Raw genomic sequence first — 23059 nt, forward strand, 5'->3', positions numbered from 1 at the left:
AGAAAGATGAGTGCCACCATGGGCGAAGCCCTGAGAGACCCTTTTTCTTCCTCTTTCATCCTGCTTCGTGACCTATTTCTTCTTGGAGCTACCTTCTTGACCTCGTCATCCTTCATCCGATACGTTGGTGGAGTGCGGCCTGAAGATTCTCATTGGACTAGAGGGACCAAACTCGCAGAAGTAATTATCTGACTAGTTCTATCACCATCTTTTGCCCATCCCTCGTTTCTTCGTCCATTAATCATTATCTCCACCCATCACCATTACCATTATTGCCATCTATCAGATTCTTGAAACTCGAGTTTACTGGCAGTATTTTTTTATCGTTCTATTGTGGTTATTTTCAGTTTGCTGCACTAGTTATATTTCATTAATTAGACTTCATTAATAAGATATCTATCATGTTCTGTTTTGCGTTCACATACCTCTATGATATTCCTTTGGAATGATAAGTATTTGCTAAAGTGTCTAATCAATCACCATAATTAATTATTATGAAATCAATCTACACCTGTAGTAATCGATTATAGGTTGCACCAAATAAAAATTTGCTATTTTTAAATAATCGATAAACTGACGTATTTGATAAACCTACAGAAATGGAACCATCAAAGAAAAAAAAACCCAAAGTGTGACATTGGTTGGGATCATGGGCAAATGCTCCAGGGTCGGCACCACTAAAGTCAAACTAGTGCAATATAGAGTTTAAGGGAGGAACGGTAACTAGGTTAAAACAATACCTAGCTGGTGCCATTCAGGCGAACCTAGATGGTCAGTGGCAGTAGGATGTGGTGGCTAGGCACATGGCTCAATTTGGACCCTCACACTACGAGTCGGGCTCCAATTCTGCAAGCAGCAAGGCAGATTCAGAGTTCAGGAGGACCTTAGTTAGGAAGGCCATCAATAAAGGCAGTGACCATATTGCATCTAAATCAGGAGCTTTTGGTAGTAAAAAAAAAGTTCTCAAGAAAGATTCCACTAGAAGACACTATCCATAATTTAGATCCACATACTTTCCAGCAAGAATTCGAAGCAGCAAAGGATTGACACAATACTAAAGAAGGATAAGAAAGAGGATATGTGGCGAGCTATTAGATCCTGGTTTCACTTCAGCTACATCCTGCAAATGCGGCAGATAATATATACTATAAATCTTTCATTTTTGCCATACAGACTACCGATCCCAGTGTGGATCCTTTAGAAGCAAAAGACATCTATGGTGAGCTTCTTGACAACAATAAAGAGAAGCTAGAGAAGTGGAATGCCTCATACATGAGCAAGTGGCCCATATATGAACTAACGATGATGTATGATGGTTGGATCGGTCCTCCCAGGTGGAGCATCAACTTCTTAACATTCTGATACGAAGACTTTCTTCTATAAGTCGGTTGATGCTTCCGATCAGGTGCACAAAGCCACATACATCCTCAGATTGATGGAGGTGATTGATCAGGTAGGAGAGGACAACGTTGTGCAGGTCATCACTGATAATGGGCCACAATATAAGACTTTCAGGGAGATCTTAATAAAGCGGTGGCTGCATATTTTTCGGATTTCATATGCTGCCCATTGTATCGACCTCATGTTGATGGACATTGCGAAGATTCATATGGTGCAGCAGACAGTGAAGACAACCCAAACCATTATCAAGGAGAGAGTGGAGGACATAAGACCACTGTTTATGAGACAACTATAGGATGGTCTTTGATTCACTAGTGAGTTCTAGTTTATACATGCTACATAGAATAGGAACCACGATGCACAATCTGGTAGATCCCGTGCGTCTACGATTGCATATAAAAGATGGGCTCCTCGAGGTCATTCAGGAGGACAAGATGTAGTTACAAATAACCTCAAACGTAGAGTAAAATCTGTAGACGTATCAGATTCCAAGTCATATACTGGATTCTTAGTGCAACCTATAATCGATTACTACAGGTGTAGATTGATTTCATAATAATCAATTATGGTGCGATTGATTAGATACTTCAGCAAATACTCATCCCAAAAGATCATCATAGAGGTATATGAACGCAAAACAGAACATGATAGATATCTTATTAATGAAGTCTAATCAATGAAATATAACTAGTGCAGCAAACTGAAAATAACCACAACAGAAAAATAAAAAAAAATACTGCCAGTAGTCTCGGGTTCCAAGGATGTGATAGATGGCAACGATGGTAATAATGATGGATGAAGATAATGATTGATGGTCGAAGAAACGAGGGATGGGCAAAAGATGGTGGCAGAACTAGTCGAATAATTACCTCTGCGAGTTTGGTCGCTCCAATCTAATGAGAATCTTCAGGTCGCGCTCCACCAAAATATCGAAATGAAGGATGACGGGGTCAAGAAGATGGCTCCAAGAAGAAATAGGTCAAGAAGCATGATAAAAGTGGAAGAAAAAAGGTTTCTTAGGGCTTCGCCCACGACGACACTCATCTTTTTAGGGTTTCTTCTTCTCTTTCTTTTTTTTTAGATGTTGTCCTCTCTTTTTATAGGCCGAGCTACTGTTCCGTGAATAGTAACCAGGTCGGGTAAATATTCCGTGAACAATAACGGGTCAGGTTACTATTTCACGAACAGTATTTTTTTTCTTTGTTTTCTCTATACTGTTTTCTGCAGATTTCTGCGTATTTCTGCAGATTTATATTGTATCCTTTTTTTACTCTTCTAACTTCCTTTCCTTCTTCCATATATTCAACAATTCTATTTCCAAGACTATCATACATCCTCCTCTATTCCTAGAGATGAGTGATGATCGTGGGCATTGAATAAAGGCTAAGGCTCAAGCAATTAAATGTGGTGGTTTGGAGTTGGGTAGGCTTTCTATCACACCTAGGTGGACCCTTTTTGCTTGGCAGTACTAGTACATGACTCGACTGAAAATCTAAGCCTAAACATGGCTTTGGATGAAAAACACAGAAACAACAAAAAACATAAACTAAGTATAAGATGGAGTCCTGAGACTACATCAGTTCCCCCTAACTGGGAACTCGACTCCTGACGAGTAGGCCTCCTGTATGCGCTGCAACAAATCAGGTCTCTGGTGCCTGAACTCTTCTTCGCTGATCCATGAACCGTCTAACATAGGTCACCCTTGCTAACGCACAAGAAATCTGCGGTACTGCCCACACCTAGTGTCTACTGATCGCACGTCAAGAATATTCTCAATACCCTCATGGAAATTGGACTCTGACCTGGTGCTGGGTAGATCTGAAACTGCAACTGCCTCTGGTGGATCTCCATGGAACTGGTACCGGTCGGCGACGTTGAAAATTGGGGAAATCTAGACGTTGTCTAGAAGATCCAATTAATAGGTTCTTCAGCTTTCGACGTATGCAGAATGGACCATACTTTCGCGGGCTAAGTTTCCTATAACTGCCCAATGAAAATCTCTCTCCTGAAATAGTTCATCACCAGATCGTCCTCTGTAAAGTGAACCACCCTGCGATGACGGTCAGCATCATCCTTATACCTGGCACTGGAGTCAAGCAAGCGCTAATGGACTTTTCGTTGGATGTGATGGACCTGCTCAATAGTATCCTCTACTTCGGCACTTATCCGACCATGATAGAAAATAGAAGTACGATCGAGTATGCGTGGAATAGAAAAATCATAGATGATTTCAAATGGAGACTTACCAGTAGTACGATTTATAGAACTATTATATGCAAATTCAGTCTGTGCTAAAACCAAATCCCACTGAGTAGGACGCTCCCTAACCAAACATCTAAGCATGTTACCAAGTGTACGGTTCACTACCTCTATCCGACTATCTGTTTAGAGTTGATAAGCACTGCTAAAGTTTAGTTTTGCTCCTAATTTGCTCCAAAGAGTTTTCCAAAAATAACTAGTGAATTTAGTGTCCCTATCAGATGTGAATGATCTTGGAATACCATGCAGTCTAACAATTTCTTTAAAAAATAAATGTGCTATATGAGATACATCAGATGTTTTTCTACATGGAATGAAATATGACATTTTTGAAAATCAGTCCACCACAACAAAAATCGAATCAACCTTCCTAGCAGTCATGGGTAGTCCTGCAATGAAGTCCATGGTGACATCTTCCCTAGGGCCACTAGGGATAGGCAACGGAGTGTACAAGCCTGTATTCTAGACCTCTCTCTTTTTCTGCTGACAATGTTGACATTTTCGCACGTATTTAATGATGTCGTCTGTCATCTTAGGCCAGAAAGATTTTGAATTTAGAATTAAAGCCCTTAGAGTAGGTTCTTTGTCTCTTTCACGGAATTTTTCGTGTTATATCCATACAATTCTTTTTGTGGGTAGAGTGTGATATTCATTTTATCTTTCACAAAGGAGTATGTATTCTTTTCTCCATCATGTGGATCTTTCTATCATACTGCCAAGGCCTACCTAACAACACGTGGCACACCTCCGTAGGCATAACGTCACACCATACCTGATCTTGGTATCGTTTTCCAATGAAAAACTCTACTAGACATCTGTGAGTGACCGGAACCTCAACTCTCTCCTAAAACCAAGATACCTTAAATGGTTTATGAATCTTTTGTGTAGGTATCTTTAGTTTATCAACCATGTATTAAGACACGAAGTTTTCAGTACTGCCACTATCAATCAAGATAGAACATCTATATCCCCATGCAGTACCTATAGTCAAGAAAATACCTTGCCTCAACCAATTGTCCTAGACAAGTTGCTTAGGTGCGACCATGACACGGTGAATCACCATGAGTGGGCCCACCTTATCACCTGTAATGTGAACATCGTCATTCTCCGACTCATCCTGCTGTTCAGACTTACCCTCATTTGCCTCTGGATTGGGTTCATCTGAATCGTCCTGGCGTCCTTGCTCAATCAGGTGTGACTGAAACTAAAATTTTCTTAGGGGACATTCAGAGGATTTATGTCCGAGTTGTCGGCACTTTGCAAATGATAGTGGAATCAGATGCCAGTGCCAGTACGCCTTTGCCCTTGATCCATAAGTCCTTATTAAAATTAGGCTTTAGGGCAGTTGTGGTCTTGGTAGGGTTCTGACAAACTTGTTTCCAAACTGACACTTTTCATGGGTAATGGAGTTTCCGTTTGAGTCCCACTTCCGACCACTAGTTCGTCTTTGTTGTGCTTCCACTCTCAGTGCACGGCAATGGGCATCATCAATACTCAAGACATCGAACATCTCCACTTGGTCCAGGATGTCCCGTCTCAAGCCATTGATATATCTACTAGCAATATGAATGGGGTCCTCACTAAGGCCATTTCTTGCTTGGAGCTCATAGAACTCCTCGGTGTACTCATCCACGGTCCTAGTCCCTTGTCGAAGGTTTCGAAATTTCAAGTAGAGGTTTTGGCGATAATCCAATGGGACAAATCTCTTCCCCAACTTCTCCTTCATCTTGCTTCAGGTACGGATCTTATCCTTACCTTGCTGAACTCTTCATTCCTGGAGTTGCTTCCACCAAACCAGTGCATGTCCCTTTAATTTGAGGGTCACAAATTTGACCTCTTTATCCTCAGGAATTTCCTTCCAATCAAAATATTGCTCGATTTTGTCGACCCAATCAAGAAAAGCATTTGGTTGGAAACGCCCCTCATAATCCCCAACATCAATCTTAATGCTAACATCCCAACGTCTGGCACGAGGGGGTTCTCTATGTGGTGGTCTCTCTCTGTTCCTACATGGTGGTTGGTTATCTAATTCATTTTCTATCTCATCTGATTCACTACTCTCGACTACCCTTTGATGGACTCTGTCTACCTTGAAGTCGACTCTACGTTTTGGTTCATCCTGATGGTTTTTCTCTCTCCTAGATCTCTCATCTCAAGCATGGTTTGCCGTACCCGTCTGTACCGGCCGGTACGTACCGGTCCGGCTTGGGACCGGTACCGGATCAGCGTGGAATTCGGTACCGGTAGTATATCATTGGAGAACCGGTATGGGACCGGTACGGACCGGTCCGGGTATGTTCGATTCTAGTCTAGTCATGAAGTTGGAGAGGTCTTCTACCTGTCGTTGGATCTGCTCTAAGATTTGTTGTTGGGTTCTAAATGCATCTTGCCAATTATCAGACATGATTGTAGGCTAAGATTCGACCCAAAACTGTTTCGGAGGTGCTTCTAATGATAGAGGTGAAAGAAATTTTTTTTCAGAAACTTTTTTTCAGACTTTTTTATTTTTTTAATGCCGAAAATGAATATTTTAATACCAAAATTAATATTTTAATGCAGAAATATTTTTTATTTTTTAAATGCGGAAAATGAATGCAGAATTTTTTTTAAATGCAGAAACTAATTTTTCTGTATTTTTAACCCCAAAAATTAAAATTTCTGTAGTTTTAAATGCAGAAAATATAATTTACTGTTTTTTTAATCCAGAAAATATATTTCTTTGTTTTGAGAAGTGCAGATATTTAATTCTCAGAATTTAAAGTGCAGAAAAATATGAATGTTAGGATGCAAACACAATAATAATGATTTCTAAAAATACAGAACCTATTTGATCTAATACCACTTTGGTGCAACATATAATCGATTACTATAGATATAGATTGATTTCATAATAATCAATTATGGTGCAATTGATTAGATACTTCAGCAAATACTCATCATCCCAAAAGATCATCATAGAGGTATGTGAATGCAAAACAGAACATGATAGATATCTTATTAATGAAGTCTAATCAATGAAATATAACTAGTGCAGCAAACTGAAAATAACCATAATAGAGCAATAAAAAAAATGCAGCCAGTAATCTCGGGTTCCAAGGATGTGATAGATGGCTACGATGGTAATAATGATGGGTGGAGATAAGGATTGATAGTCGAAGAAACGAGGGATGGGCCAAAGATGGTGGCAAACTAGTCGGATAATTACCTCTGCGAGTTTGGTCCCTCCAATCCAATAAGAATCTTTAGGCTGCGCTTTACCAAAGTATCGAGATGAAGGATAACGGGATCAAAAAGGTGGCTCCAAGAAGAAATAGGTCAAGCAGGATAAAAGTGGAAGGAAAAGAGTCTCTCAAAGCTTCGCCCACGGCGGCACTCACCTTTCTAGGGTTTCTTTTCTTTTTTTTTTGGATGTTGTCCTCTCTTTTTATAGGCCGAGTTACTGTTCCGTGAATAGTAACTGGGTTGGATAACTTTTCTGTGAACAGTAATGGGTCAGGTTACTATTTTGTGAACAGTAATCGGGTCGGGTTACTGTTCCATGAACAGTAACAGGTTAGGTTACTATTCCGTGAACAGTAACAGGTCAGGTTATTGTTCGCATGAACAGTATTTTTTTTTTTGTGCTGTTTTCTGCAGATTTCTGCATATTTCCACAGATTTATATTGTATCTAACTTTTTCTCTTCTAACTTCCCCTCTTCTTCCATACATTCAATAATTTAATTTCCAAGACTATCATACATCCTCCTCTGTTCCTAGAGATGAGTGATGACCATGGGCATTGAAGAAAGGCTAAGACTCAAACAATTAAGTGTGGTAGTTTGGAGTTCGGTTAGACTTTCTATCACACCTAGGTGGACCCTTTTTGCTTGGCAGTATTAGTACATGACTCGACGGAAAATCTATGCCTAAACATGGCTTGGGATGAAAAACACAGAAACAACAAAAAACATAAACTAAGTATAAGATGGAGTTCTGAGACTACATCAATTCTATTACCTCCAGCCATAGACAACATATGACCCATATGGATACGAATGTGGATATGGTGCGTCGGAGGCAGTCTTTTGGTGTCTACTATCCTATGTAGCCCGAAGCATCTTACATATCGGATTTTTCTGCCGGCATATTCGGATGGGCCCCTCCACAGTCGTATTATCAGCCGAAGTTAGAGAACACCTCTCAGAGCCAGAGCTTCAATGAGAGATCCAAGAATACTTATAACCCTGAGCACGTTTCTTTTGGGATGAGCGTATCGACCACGCCGCTTAGTTAAAGGGATGGGCTGACGTGCCTCCTGAATATGCTAATGATCCGGATATCTATAAGACATCGTCACTCGACGAAATTTTAGATATCGATATATATGTTGTACTTTAAATATATGTAATTGATTGTATTATTTTATATTTTCTATCGCACTAGTTGATTTTAGAATATTTTATATTATTTTTTGTAGCATGCAACATCTCACTAATCATTTTATATTTTGTATCACATTAAAACAACAAGATGCATCGTGTAGGTTACATCCGGATCATAGAAACATTAAGAAACATGAAGAAACATTAAATTATACTTAAAATCATTGAAAAAGTTAAAAAAACTGATTACCAATAATTCAAACCTAAAAAGCTTTAAAAATAAAAATTGTTCGTGAGCTTTAAAATAAAAAAATGGGCATGCCGGTTTGGAACTGGCACGCTTCGACATACCGTAAGTCGGTACCGTACCAAACTAGTACCGTATCGAACCGTCTACCGACCGATATGGGTCCGGTACCGGTTTGGCGGTCTTTTAATCTTCAGCTTTAATGAGCTACTTAGAACTTGGTCTAAAGTTGACCTTATTGCCTTGACTAAATACATATTCCTTCTGCCCAACCCGGACAATTCTGTGCCAGTTTGTCTGTATTTAGCACTTATCTCATACTCATGCAGAAGAAGCGGAGAGCAAATCAGCACATCACATTGTCTTCCGTTACTACTAGTAATGTGCCCTTTATGTCAAATGTAACTTCATATTTCTTAACACCACCAAAATTTCCAGCTTCTTAGCAATGGATGAAGAGAATTCAGCAAAATGAATAGAATACATTAATATCATAAAATTTAGACCATATTTATTCTAAGCATAACATACAAAAGTGGGAAAGTAAACAATGAAAGAAAGAAAAAAACAGGCACCATGAATGGTGAATACATGGGGAATTAGGTAGTAGCAAAAAAGCTAGGACAGAATCATTCCTTACAAGTGTTAACAAATGAACTATGTTAAATTGACTTGAAAAGAACTCCACATAATAATTAAGATAAGGAAATTGACACAGGCAGATTTTAACCTGATTGCAAGCTGATAAAGACTGGCATGACAAAAAAGGTTATATGCAAAATGCAATATCTGTCAGTTGTTCGGAAGGCTGAAGATGAAGTTGCACCATCTCCATTTGATTATATTAAAGACAAAGAAATGGAAATCCAGCCGCATTGCAGCTTATCAGAAGTATATAAGTTGAATCAATCGAACCATTCAAAAATTGATGTTTTCTTTGGTATGAAAGTTTGATGTTTCAATGAAAGATAAAATAGTAAATTAATGAATTAATCTTTCAAGAAAGGAACGGTTATTATTTTAATTTTCATGATGTGGTTCCATAATAATCACCATAACTCAAGCAGTATTTTAAGTTAAAAGGTAACTCAAAGTGCAAACATATCTAGAAGACTATAAGCAAAAATTTATTAACAGCAAAACGACCACAGGATACAGTAGAAAAGTTAACTTACAATGCTTGCCAAAGCAAAGCCAACAAATACAGCGATCACTAAAATTTTAACTCCAAGAAGACCAAGAATAGGCGCATGGACATCCTACAATAATATCCAAGAGAACTTTTGTAAAATATAACCAACTTAAAAGTATTTAAGCAATCGCTGGAGACTGCAAAACTCAAACGGACCATTCAGAAAAAAGTGTAGTATCTAAAGATGATAAAATTTCTAGATGACAACATTCTTATGCTACCAACATACATGGACATCCTACAATAATATCAAAGAGAACTTTTGTAAAATATAACCAACTTAAAAGTATTTAAGCAATCGCTGGAGACTGCAAAACTCAAATGGACCATTCACAAAAAAGCATAGTATCTAAAGATGATAAAATTTCTAGATGACAATGACATTCTTATGCTACCAACATAGCAACAGACAAAATAGTTCATCGAATAATGGAATTTCTTTTCTCTTCATACTTAATTCAATATTCATAAGTGAAGAGCATGAACAAAACCAAGATGAGAAGCTCAATTTCCCAAGGTTCCAAATCTTGGTCTCAGACCAGTGTTGGTTGGAGACCTGATCAGTGCAATACCTGGATAAAACCGACACTCAAGACAACCTAGCATCCCCATAATTCACTAAGATGCCCTTTTTTCTGATATTTTCTCTGTTGTTTATTGCTTTTAATGGCTTTTAGAAGATTTTCAGAATTTGTTTAGGTCATAAAAAGTTTAAAGGTCCTTTCCAAATTCTTTAAAAATATTTTATTCCAAGAATAACATGGTTACATTAAAAAATAAAATCCACAGCTCGGCCAAATACATTGCCCACCTATACCATATCTAAAATTCATGCCGAATGAAAAAAAAAATATTTCATGGTTTTCCCTTGTTATTTTAATTTTTGGAACAATAGAAAAAAAAAAGATAAAAAGAAAAGGTGGGAGAGAAGACAACCAGGTTTTAATCTAGAATCGGGCTTGCAGGGGGGCTGGATCTAATCAATAAAACATGGAATTAAGCTCTCTTTCCTTCTTCATCTCTTTCTGCCTTCTCTCCTTCCTCTTGCATCCAAAGCAAAGAGCGGAAAGGAATGAGGCTCAGCCACCAACTTGCTTATAGCAGTCAGTACCAAGTACCAACCAATACAAACCGAGATTATCTAGGTTATCAAGTACTAGGTTCCCAAACCTGTCCAAGGATTCCACGTCTCAGCACTCCTATCTGGAATGGTCAGGAAGACCAGTATAGATCAGGTTTTAAAACCTTGCCTTATCCTCATTCATTTAAAATCAGTTTTATACATCATATTACATTATAATTTTCTATCAACAACTCTGAAGTCAAACCAGCTTCTAGTCCTCATAAAAGTTCTTAAAGGCTCGAGGCGCACTAAAGCACCAAGTCTCTTGAACAAGGTTCGTTGTCTCGGTACCGGGCTCCATACCGGTGCCACACTAGCACTGTGTTGATACAATATGGTATGGACTCTTTTCGGCATACTGAGTATCGATATGCCACCCGTACCATGTACCGGTGCCGAACCATAATGTTAAATTAAAATATAAAAAAATAGCAAGGGTCTAGTAAATATATGCGATGTACCAGTGCCGCACTAAAGATAATAAAAAAGTTTACAAAATGAGATGTGCGCCTCTAGTAAACAAAAAATATAAAAAAAAGGAATGAACTTATGTTGTTAAATACATATGACAATTAAAATGAAGATATCTGACAATTGAAATTATACAAACAAGCATTCAGAGGCAAACTGTACACACAAATGAATACATGGTCGTTACTCATCACAACATAGCACAAACAACAAAAGACAACCACCCATTGTCACACAAATGAAGATATGCATACGCATATAAGACAAACAAAAAAATAAAGGGAGAGAGAGGATGAGGGGAGATATGGGTCCGTATATAGTATATACGATCACAGCCCCATTCTCAAAAACTATGCCATGAAAGATGACATAGGGCTATGTCCTACTAGTCCTCCACAAGATAAATAATTGAATAGATTCTACCAATTGATCTAAATACAAATGAGATTTGTCGATAATGTTCAGATCTAGCATCAAATATACGTTCATGAATTGTATGGACAATGGATTTTAAACTGCAACAGCTAGAGAATGCCCAAAGAAGATGTATAGTCCTACTTGGATTATACTACCACTTCTATGCTAGTATGCATATTTTATGCCATAGGTGCCATGGTAACTCTGCTGCTGGCGATCTGCTATACTTATCACAATGTAGCCATCATGAAGTACACTTGATGGTCCTCATGTTAGCTAATGCATTTGTTAGGAAGGATACCATAGCAATCACCAAGCCATATGCTAAGCATTAAAGAAGATCAAGCCATACATATTGATCATGTATTGAATTCATATCCATGTTAAACTTGGGAAAATAATTTCTACCAATTTGGTATCCATCTCAACTCATGTAACTAAAATTTGCATATCACATCGTATGCAAGTAGTTTAGTTGCAGCATCAAAGAGGCAATGTCTTTCAACACAAGCTCTACTACCAGGGAGAATCTATTGAAGTAACTAAGTTGCTTAAGATGGACACTGCAATCTTCTAACCTAAAATGGTACATGGTAGCGTAAAAACTGCAAGTCTAATACGTTCTTTTCATTCTTGCTCAAGCTTTAAAGCAAAAAGAGCAAGAGATCTCTTAACAATTTAGACCTTCAAAGGCATGCACTCAAGTACTGCATCAATTACTCTCGCTAGTCATGGGAAAGCTTGGTATGGTATTGTACCATGTTTTGTCGTGTTGACCACATTTCCAACCATGTGACTATGCCCATGACAAAAAATTGAATTCATTCAACTCTGCATCTATATCAGTTTATGCTGACTGGTGCATAATGGCATGGACTAGTATGTGTAACACAGAATATGTAGTTTTGTACCCCTTACATAGGCAAAACACATGTCATAGCATGGACAATCACAACATAGATGCATGATCCGAAACCTGGTTAAGCTACTCAGGTTGATGTGTTTGACCCATCACCTTTTAGTTTGTGGGTCAGCTTGGAAAAAAAATCCACAAAATTACTAAGTCCATTCAACTTGACCTAGATAGATCAACCATCTTGTGATTGAACCAGGAATGCATGCCCTAGTCCATTGTCAAATTAGGGGGGAAATCAAAAAACCCTCCCATCTTGGATCAACCATTAGCGAATGAACACGGGGGCTGCCAGAACTTGTGGGATAGAAGGCAGGCCCTAGGCGGTCGCCTAAGGCCCTAGCCCAAAGAAAGGCCCACGCCCACCGCAGTCCGTTTTCTTATTAGAGGTGGCGATCGTTTTCTTGTTTATTTTCACTATTTTTTCTTATTTTTCAGCACTTTCTTTTGCTTTATAGAGCTTGGTGGTTCGGCTTCAATGGCTCGGACGACGTACTACCTCAAAGAACCTTGAACTTTGTATTCTCTCGTGATCTGTTCGTCCTCGACCTTCATTTGATCTGCCCCAGCTCTCGCGATCTAGGGTTTCTGTGAGATCTCTGCCGGATTTCAAGGTATTCTTCGCTCTATTTTGCTTCCCCGATCTCAAGATCGGCGCTCCAAGCTTGGGTTTTCTGATCTGTTGTTTTTTGTTGGGGGAAAAAGCTAGGGTTTTGATTTGATTTCATCAGTCGGAGAATCAGAGCGATATTGAGGATGCCGTGCGTGGAGGCAATGGATCCGCCGGCGGCGGACAAGGACGTAGAGCCGTTCCTAGAGGTAGACCCGATGGGGAGGTACAGGCGGTACGACGACCTTCTTGGTGCCAAGGCGGTGAAAAAGGTGTACAAGGCATTTGACCAGGAGGATGGGATCGAGGTGGCGTGGAACCAAGTGCGGTTCCGGACATGGTTTGCCGCAAGGTTCGCTGTACCAGTCGGTACCGGTCGGTACCGAGCGTACCGTGCCCATACCGATGGATACCGGTATCGGTACACCAATGTCGGTACGGTCGGTACCGAGCGTACGGTACCGTACCGACACTCGGTACGCCTATACTAGTGCGGCACCGGTACGGGGTTCGGTACCGGTACGGCGAACCTTGGTTTGCCGTACCGGCCCGTACGTACCGGTCCGGCCCGGGACCGGTACCGGATCAGCGTGGAATCCGGTACTGGTGGTTTATTGTTGGAGAACCGGTTCGGACCGGTACGTGACCGGTACGGACCGGTACGTGACCGGTACGGACCAGTCCGTGATCAGTGCCGGTACGCCGACCGGTACCAGTACAGCAGACCTTGGTTCCGGAGCTTCAACGAGAATCGAGCGATGATGGACCAGCTCTTCGCCAAGGTCTGGCTCATCCAGGAGCTCCGGCACGAGAACATCATCGCGTTGTACCGGGTGTGGATGGACTTCGAACACAGCACCCTCAACTTCATCACCGAGATCTGCACCTCCAGCAACCTCCGCGAGTACCGGAAGCGCCACCGCCACCTCTCCCTTAAGGCTCTCAAGAAGTGGTCCCGCCAGATCCTCATGGGGGGATCTTTGCCGAGGAAGTTCATTTTAGAAGGTGAAGAACTTTGCCTCTTTTTAATTTTAATAATTATGTTCTTTCTTTCCTTTTTTGTTAGTTTTGTAAAATCATATGTCAATTTTTTTTATGGAATTTTAGTAAGAACAGAGCAGTTTGTAGGTTTGTCTTTTTTTCCTCCCCTTCTAAAATCTAAAGTTACCATTTTGTTGGATAAAAGAGAGATTTTGAAGGGTTTGCTGGCTTTTGGGTCCTAAGAGGACTCACGAGTATCTGTTCCTAGGGTTTTAAGTTTTTTAGAGGTGAATAAAAGGAAAGACTAAGAAATTTGATTGGAGTTATCTGAACCTTTCAATTTAGAGTCACTAGTCCGACTTTTCTTCTTGTTTATTCCTTATCTGGAGTTTGGAGAAGTTAGGGATTTAATGATTCTTTTTTTTTCAAAAATAGGTTTGCTTTTCCAGGAAAAATAGTTTCTTTAGGGATTTTTTTTCAGAAATAGTTTGAAGAAAATATTCATTTCTTCGTGATGGTAAAGGAAAACTTTGCGTTGAAAACTTAGTACAAAAGTTTGATTAGTAATTTTGCATCTCAAAAAGCTAGATGAATTATTTTTAAATGAATTTTTAAAGTATTTTGTACTTACTAAAATTTTTTCATCATTTAAAAAAAAAGCCTCCCTTAGTGAGTTCGCCTTAGACCCCAAATGTATTGGGCCGCCTCAAGGCAGGCCACTGAATTTTCCCCAGATATGTTAAAGCAAAATATTGAGAGGACAGAGACAAAGGTAGTCAAATCCCATAGGAATGGAGATGGGATCCACTAGATCCATATTGGTAGAGGTATGAATGGTAGATTTCAAGGGGGTAGAGGCAAGGGTACTGAATATTGCAGGGATGGAGGCCCTGGCATTGGATCCAGTGTGAATGGATGCATAGGAGGACAATTCTCAAGCAAACAAGGGAGGCTAAATCTCACAAGTGTGAAGGCGAGGCCACTGGATCTTACAAGAATGGACCAGAGACAACGAGGACTTAAGGTGATGGAGAGGTCGTAGGCAAATTTGTGCCTCTTCCTCCTTTTACTAGGTAGTTCAAGATCCAGCACATTAACATGGGAAGAAGAAGGGCAAAAAAAGTGGTTGACTTGCCATTAACACATGGTCAAATGGAAACCCATGACTCAGCCACCACAGAGGAGCTCGGTCTAAGTCAACTAGTTTAGATACATGGACAATCGCAAAAAACAATTTAATCTATGATAAAAGGCACTTCGATTACCAATGCTAACTTTAGACTTATCAACCGAACCTGTAATGAAACACCCACGACCTCACGTAAGAAGCAGCCAAAAGGTTATTAATCAGGGTCCTTGACTTTGCTGAAGTACCCAAGATCTCTACAATGCACATTTGATATGGGAATATGCACACAATGGCAGCCTTATGCACATCCCTTTTTAAGCCCTAGCATCCTTGCTAGGAGAAGGGTCCAATCACAAACACCACAACTGGTTAGCCTGAAGAGGACCTACACTGCAATGTCCCTTAGCCACATGGGCCATGGGTTAGGTCAGCTATGATACCATTTATAAAGACTCGGGACCTCGCCCAAAAAGGCTTGTGGGGATCCTTGGCATCCAAAACCTCCCAACCACACACCTAATATAGGACAAAACAGACACACCCACAAGGCCTCACAAGCAAGATCTATTACTTAAGCAAAATATAAGCATGTGCACTTATAAGGACAATTTTTATTCATATTATTGTGGCAAACCAAACTATTACAGCTAGTTGATGTTAATATAAGATTGTTCATGATACTACAACTTTCCAGATAAATAGAATAAAAAACATACAAACTATTTTCTCAGTGGAGAAACTATTAGTCTCTTAGAATATGATAAATAATTAAATATTAAAGAAAAATTTATGGACTTTTTTTATTAATAGAAATAATTAGAGTGATAGACCTTACCTTCATATAGTGTTAGACCTTATCAACCAAATTTAAAAGGAAAGTGTTAGACCTTACCTTCATATAGTGTGCTAGCAATCCAAGCTCTCGTTGGCTATCACCTACATTTCAATAGAACATATGTTTATTGAGGAATAATGTGAATAATCAAAACTACCAAGAAAAAGGCATTCATGATCTATAGTAACTAAGACAATCAACAACTACTAATTAATAGAGAAATAGAAGAGGACTAACAACATACCATTATTAGAGTCAGTGCTAGATGAAAGTTTAATACATGGAACACAATCAACCCTATCATCTTCAGCTCTTAAAGCGTCAAAGATTATCAATGCAACGAATGCTGTAACTTGCAAAAGGAAATCCAAAAGAACAGCTAATGCTGCAGAAAAGTAGATCAAAGTGATCAAAATCTAGCATCAAAATTTCTTAGAGTGAAAGCAGGATTAAGTAAAATGATCTAACCAGCAAACATGGAGAACACACGGCATGCCGGCATGGGGATAAAACTACCAACAGCAAAGGCTACAACTTCGGATAAACTAGCAAGAGTAATTGATGGTCCAACTTCCACAAGCGCATTACTTATCCTCCCTTCTAATGGCAACTCTAGTGGTTGGCGTTTGACAGCATGCACAAGGATACACATATTATCCACTCCAACCTGATATATATAACATATGACAAAAGCACACAGTGATTCTAGGTTGAAATAAAGGCACAAGAAAGCAATGTAAAGTGGATATGCTTGCACATGAAATAAAATTTCATAATGAAATGAAGTAAAAGGAAAGCTATATTGTTCTTTATATAAATGATCAGCAAAATGAACTAACAGAAAAAAATGTTATTCATTTCAGCTCCAGTTATTTGACCTGAAATGTTATCTAAACATTAAAAGGACGACTTCACAATCTTAGTCTCGGATAATGTACTGGTTCCTTACTGGATCGATATGGCATAGTACGCGCCCCATACCAAAACATCTCTAATCATTTTTCTAACTTTTTATCACGATACACCTTAGTACAGGTCGGTACACACCTATATACACCTAGGTACACCTCATCACATCCGGGTATGAGACGGTACACCTCGGTATAGGACGGTACGAAGCCTGTATGGGACGATACGGCAATCCATGACATATAAATGATGTGGGACTAAATACAAATCTGCACTGGTCCTCACACAGTCCCCCCATTTAAGCCTCAGCATCCTCATCAAGCTAAGGAATAAGGATACAAATCCAATCACAAATACCATGGTTAGCCCGTGCTTAGCTCCAAATAGGTCAGTGCTGCAGTGTCGCTCAATCCACATGGGCTATGAGCTAGGTACGCTCTAATACTATTTGTAATGAACCAGGATCTCTTCCAGAAAGCTAGCTAGACTTGTATAAGTACCCAAGATCTACCTTGTAAGGACTCATGCAAGCATGTATTTAGTCCCACATGCACTGGGAGATCTTGGATACTTAGGGCTAAGAAATCCAAATAACACGTTATGACTAGCCTTTTTGGGTGAGATTTTAGGTTGTTACAAATGATATCAATGTTAGCCCAGCCCGTGGCCTATCTAGACTAAGGAACACTACAACATGCGCACTTTTACGACTAACCATGAGCCAATCGTATAATTGGATTTGACTGAATTTAAACCTTGGCTTGGAAAGGATGCTAGGGCTTAAACAAGGAGTATCTATGGACCCGTGTTGGTGTGTGCTTGGTCCCACATCAGCTATTTATTAGATAGATCTTGCATACTTACACAGTGCCAAAAAGCTAAAATAACACCTTCTGGCTAGCCTTTTTGAGTGAGATCCTGGGTTGTTGCATACCTAGTATATAATCAATGTGAGACTAAACACATGCTTAAGTCCTCACAATAGAAATTAAACCATCCAACCAATCTACTAAGTAAAAGAAGGAAAATAGAGGCTACAAATAGAGGCTAAGAATGGTAAACAAAGGAGAAAAATGAAAGAGTGCTTTGGTCTTGTCAAAGAGAAAAGGAGAGAGAGAAGGAAAGTCTTCACAGGAAAATTATTCATTTCTATTGCATCATATTATAAGTAATCTTGCCGCATCCTAAATTGAAAATCTGTTTTGTGTTTTTAAAGCTTATTGCTTCCTTTGAATAGTCATTTCTAAACGTAAAATCTGATATGTTTATAGATCCTACTCCACGTGTGAGGTCATCTGCAGTAGCATCGTGTCCTCCTGAATGACCTTGAAGAGCCCATCTCTTATATGCAATCGTATTCTCGCGGGCTCTACTAGATTGTCCGCTGTGGTTCCAATCCTGTGCAGCATGCATAAACTGGGACTCACCAGTGTATCGAAGACCATCCTGCAATTGTCTCATCAATAGTAGTCTCCTATCCTCCATTTTTTTCATGGCCAGTAGATCCATGACCACCAGAACTGCCATCGTTGTTACTTCGGAACTCCTCGACACTCTCCATTAGGGCTGCAGGTGCCTTTTATATTTTCTTTTTGGTCTGCTGGGCTACTGCCTTCTTACCCTTCGTGCCCTCTCTGCCTGGCTATGTCGCCCTCCTGACCAAGTCGATCGGATAGCATAGTGGCCTCGTCCGAGCATGTCTCGATCATTTTTTTGAGAGGATGTCTCAGACAAGGAGTTATGTGGTAATTGGCTCTCCTATATCTACGACTGATCAACTATAGAAATCCGTAGAATAATGCGTTCAACCCATTGCCCTGCACAACTCTAGCCTCGTTGGCTACGAAGCTAGCCAGTCGAGGAGGCGATCCTGGCTTGTCAAGCTCCGGCTCCTCTTGCTACCCCATAAGCCATCCGATCATAGGATCATCGTCATCATCAACGAAAGCATTATGGATCAGATCTGCATATTTGAGCTCCACTTTCTTCTGAATGCACTTTAGCCTCAATCTCATATTGTAGTGGACATATACAAGGTCGTTGAGACGTTTCTGTGTCAAACGGTTCCTCTGCTAGCTATGGATGAGGGCGAAGGTGGACCAGTTGCGTTCACAGCCACTCGAGGAGACCGTCTAGAAGAGAATCCAAATAACTAGTTGCTTAAGATTTTTCGTGGACAACCCATAATAAATCCACCATTCAGATGAAAAAATATTGATTTAAAATAGTTATAAGATAGTACCATATTAGTAACCAACTAATGCTAGATGAATGTCCTCTTAATGGGTAACATACCTAGATTTATAATTGTCTTACTCACGACAGCTGCCCGATGTCCAAAATTGTTGCCGCCCTCTCTCAATAATTTGGTCTGTAAAAAAGAACCATATTGTACTATGTTAATAATAAAAGATACCGGTTAACTTACATATGCCACTTAAGTTAAATTAACTCTTCTAGACCTAGGGCTGCGACTTCTAGATCAGACCCCATCGTGTAAATAACATTACGCAGAGCTGCCAAAAGTTCTTCATTTATACCAATTCTAGCTGCGCTGTACTAGAACCGAAGGTTCAAGTAGTATACTACACATAGAGAAGAACGTTTTAGTAAAATTATACAAGTACAGGAGCAGTCTAATTTTCAATGTTCTTACTTACCTACTAGATGCAAGTTCCTACCCATTTAGTAATCCCACTACCGCTCAATGATGTCGATATACTTCTGGGCATGGGCTAGATCTGCCTCGTTGATTTGAGCCTTTGCCCTCTCCATCATGATACAGAAAGCCCATCTAGGGTACCTCTCGCTATCCACAGCCCGAAATACTTCATATAATGGTTTGACAACCTTTACTATTGCAGTGGCCCCCTGCTAAAATGTCTACCTCGTCACCAAGTCTTCGACCCTACTCCCTTCAGTGCCGTTCCAGGAATATCTACATTTCTGCCACTTGGGATTGACAAACATCTGACGCAATGTTGCTTTTTCTCAAGAAGGCTATCAAGCGCAACATAGTTGGTAGCAAAGCGTGTGACTCCTAGTCTCAAAATCTCTCCTGCAAACCTCCTCATTAGTGAAAGGACCCAGATATGGTTATAAATATACCTGGTGATGGTTTGGGATGTCTCCACTGTATGTTGCATTCTACGGATCTTCACAATATCCATCAACATGAGGTTGATACAATGTGCAGCAAATGGGATCCATAAAATATATGGCTGCCGCTTCTTCAAGATCCCCCGACGCCTTATATTGTGAACCATTATCAATGACGACCTGCACGACATTGTCTTCTCCTACCTGATCAATCACCTCCTCCATAAGTTTGAAGATGTACGTGGAGTCGTGCACCTAGTCAAAAGCATCAACCGACTTGTGGAAGAAAGTCTTCGTATCATAATATGTCGAAAGTTGATGCTCCGCCTGGTACGATCGGTCCAACCATCACACATCACAGTCAGTCCATATGTGGGTCACTTGGTTTTGTAGAAGAAAATCCATTTCTCTAGCTCTTTATTATTGTCAAGAAGCTCACCATAAATGTCCTTCGGGCCTCGAGGATCTACACCAGGACTGGTAGACTTTATGGCAGAAATGACAGACCTATAGTACATATTGTCTGCCACATTCACTGTGATATGGCTAAAGTAGAACCAAGATCCAATAGCTTGACACATATCTTTCTTATTCTTTTTCAGCATTGAATCAACCCTCTACTGCTTCGAATATCTACTAGAGAAGGCATGCGGATCTAATTCATGGATTGCTGCTCCTGATGGAATCTCTCTGAATGTTTTTTTCTACCAAAAGCCCCCAATATAGATGCAATCCGGCCACTGCCTCTACTGACGCCCTCCTTAACTGAAGAAGTCCTCGTGAACTCTAGATATGCCCTGCTGCTCGTAAAACCGGAGCTCAACTCACAGAACGAGGGCCCAAATCGAGCCCCATGCCTGGACACCTCCTGCTGCCACTGATCATCTAGGCTCACCTGCATGGCAGCCTAGATCTGTGCCTCAACATATGGAGTAGACACCTGCTCTGACTCCCTGAAGTAATAGAAAAGTGGCTATGCCGCTCGACGTTCCACCTCCGCCTTATTCTTAGCAGCCCTCTCCTTTGCATCTTTGAAATCAGCGAGGTTCTTCTTCATCAACTGCCAAACCTCCTATGGGCATTTGCGACACATAGATCCAGCACTGTAACCATCAACTAAGTGCTGCTTGAACTGGGTTACCCCTCTTTGAAATTTTGGTTGCACCAATTGCACTACCACTAGTGCCGTCCTGAGAGCATTCGCCCACGCTCTTAGTCAAAATCACGCTCCGAGTTTTTTTTCCTTAATGGCTCCATTCCTACATCGGATCGATTAAGTATGCTCTGGGTCCCTTTTTATCTCAAAATACATTGATTTATCTAATAAATAACTCTAATTTTTCTTATTTATTTATTTATTTATAAATTTTTAATAATTTCTAGTTTTAAAACTATTTATATATCATAAATTCAAAAAAATTTGATTTCTACCTCAGAAATTACTTCTAAATTATATAATACGTACTAATAATTTTTCATAATTTTGGTATTAATTATATATTTTAAATTATTTTTTATATTTAAAAATAATTTTTAAATAATAATATTTCAAAAAATTAATTTCAGCTCAGAGTAGTGTAGAACCCAATAATGGATGCTAAATATATTTTTCTAGGACCTCGAGCATGCATAAAAGGTTACTTCTCAAATTTTTTCAAATTTAGGCCTAGGCTGCTGTTGCATGATCGCATCAAAACATGAATTAATAGACACTAAATTTATATATATAGTAGCTTGCATGCCCATAAATACTTTTGTGATTTTACATTTTTTATTTTTATTTTAAAAAAAATATCTTCTTTTAATCTAAAAATATATTTATATTTTTTAAAAAATATATATAATCCAACAATTAAAAAAATTTATGTCAGCATATGCATAGTCCATAGATCTACAACATATAAAAAAATCAAGCCCAAATCAAAAAATTTGGCATGACTTTTATTTTGCAATTTTTGAGCTATTTTTTCAAGGTCCCTACAAAAAAAAAGAAGATGGAAAAAAAAAGGCACACCTTATTTAGCCTTAGCTCTTCCCTCTGATAGCCTAAATCAGTGTTATTTGTGAATTTTTTGAAAAGAAAAAATCGGTTCCATAAGCGGGCGCTGTGGCAATAGCCCCCGACTCGGTGCGAACCGACAAGTTCCCATCGAGTTTGAGTCGAACTGGATGGAGGTTCTATCTGGTTCCGGCCGATACCGGCTAAAAAATACTAGTTTCGACCGATATTATTAAGGTTCCGACCTCGTAGATGCCGGAACCGTTCCTATAGCGAACCGACCCGGTTTGAGACCAGGTCGGCTCAGTTTGGCCTAAACCAAGTGGTACGGCCTGGTATAACTAGTGTAACTTGGTTTAGCAATGCAGACAAGTGGCCTCAAGGATACAAAAGAAACTTTATGTGATACCATGTGAATTGATTGAACTCTTTTCCAAGTAATGTACTCTAATCATTTCACAGTATCCCATTTGTTAATAAAAATCCAATTTTCCTGTATCGATAAAAAATATTTTAAAAGACAATTGTTTTCATTGGACACCTAAATTCTTATGACCATGTTTGGGTTAATGAGTTGTGCATGTCACTTTATCTATCATATAATTATTTGAGTGATTGGTGAAGTATATAGTGGATCCTTTCAAAAAGGGGATTTCCCGTTTGAAGTTGCTTTTGGATCAAGCGATTATTGAAGCAACAATGGCAATATAGTAGTCTGTGGCCTGTTACTATTTTAAAGATATAGTTTTATGTGAAATAATACATTAAAATTTTGTAACCTTTTTAGCTATGTTTTTGATCATACAGTTTGTTAAAAATGCTTCACTATTAAATTTAATTTTCCACCCAGATTCAAAAGTCTACAAAAGTCCCATTGTTTCAATGCATAACAAACGGAATCGAAAACATACTTGATTATGATAGGACCAAATAAATAAGGCCATTTTAGAAGTAGAGAATATCTCACTAGATCCAAGTAATACCTGCTACAAAGGTTTGATGACTTTGATCCATGGTATGTTGTACCAGCCTGAACCGGACGGTATGAGGCGTACTATACTATCTCGGTTTGGAACCGATACCTGATACGGGTGGTGTACCGAGTACTGAT

The 23059-nt window shown here is 39.4% G+C and overlaps 1 protein-coding gene across 1 annotated transcript in view; it reads right to left on the bottom strand.

Moving 5' to 3' along the window:
- Window positions 1–23059, bottom strand: part of LOC103716598 (NPC intracellular cholesterol transporter 1-like) — a 244943-nt gene that overhangs the window by 59132 nt on the left and 162752 nt on the right. The window contains exons 25-28 of the mRNA XM_039118113.1: window positions 16410–16608; window positions 16186–16326; window positions 15999–16042; window positions 9446–9529 (exon numbers count right to left, since the gene is read on the bottom strand). Of these exons, the coding sequence (XP_038974041.1) occupies window positions 9446–9529; window positions 15999–16042; window positions 16186–16326; window positions 16410–16608 (468 nt within the window). The remainder of the gene's footprint in view (window positions 1–9445; window positions 9530–15998; window positions 16043–16185; window positions 16327–16409; window positions 16609–23059) is intronic.

Source organism: Phoenix dactylifera, unplaced genomic scaffold (assembly GCF_009389715.1).
Source record: "Phoenix dactylifera cultivar Barhee BC4 unplaced genomic scaffold, palm_55x_up_171113_PBpolish2nd_filt_p 000309F, whole genome shotgun sequence".
Classification (NCBI taxonomy): domain Eukaryota; kingdom Viridiplantae; phylum Streptophyta; class Magnoliopsida; order Arecales; family Arecaceae; genus Phoenix; species Phoenix dactylifera.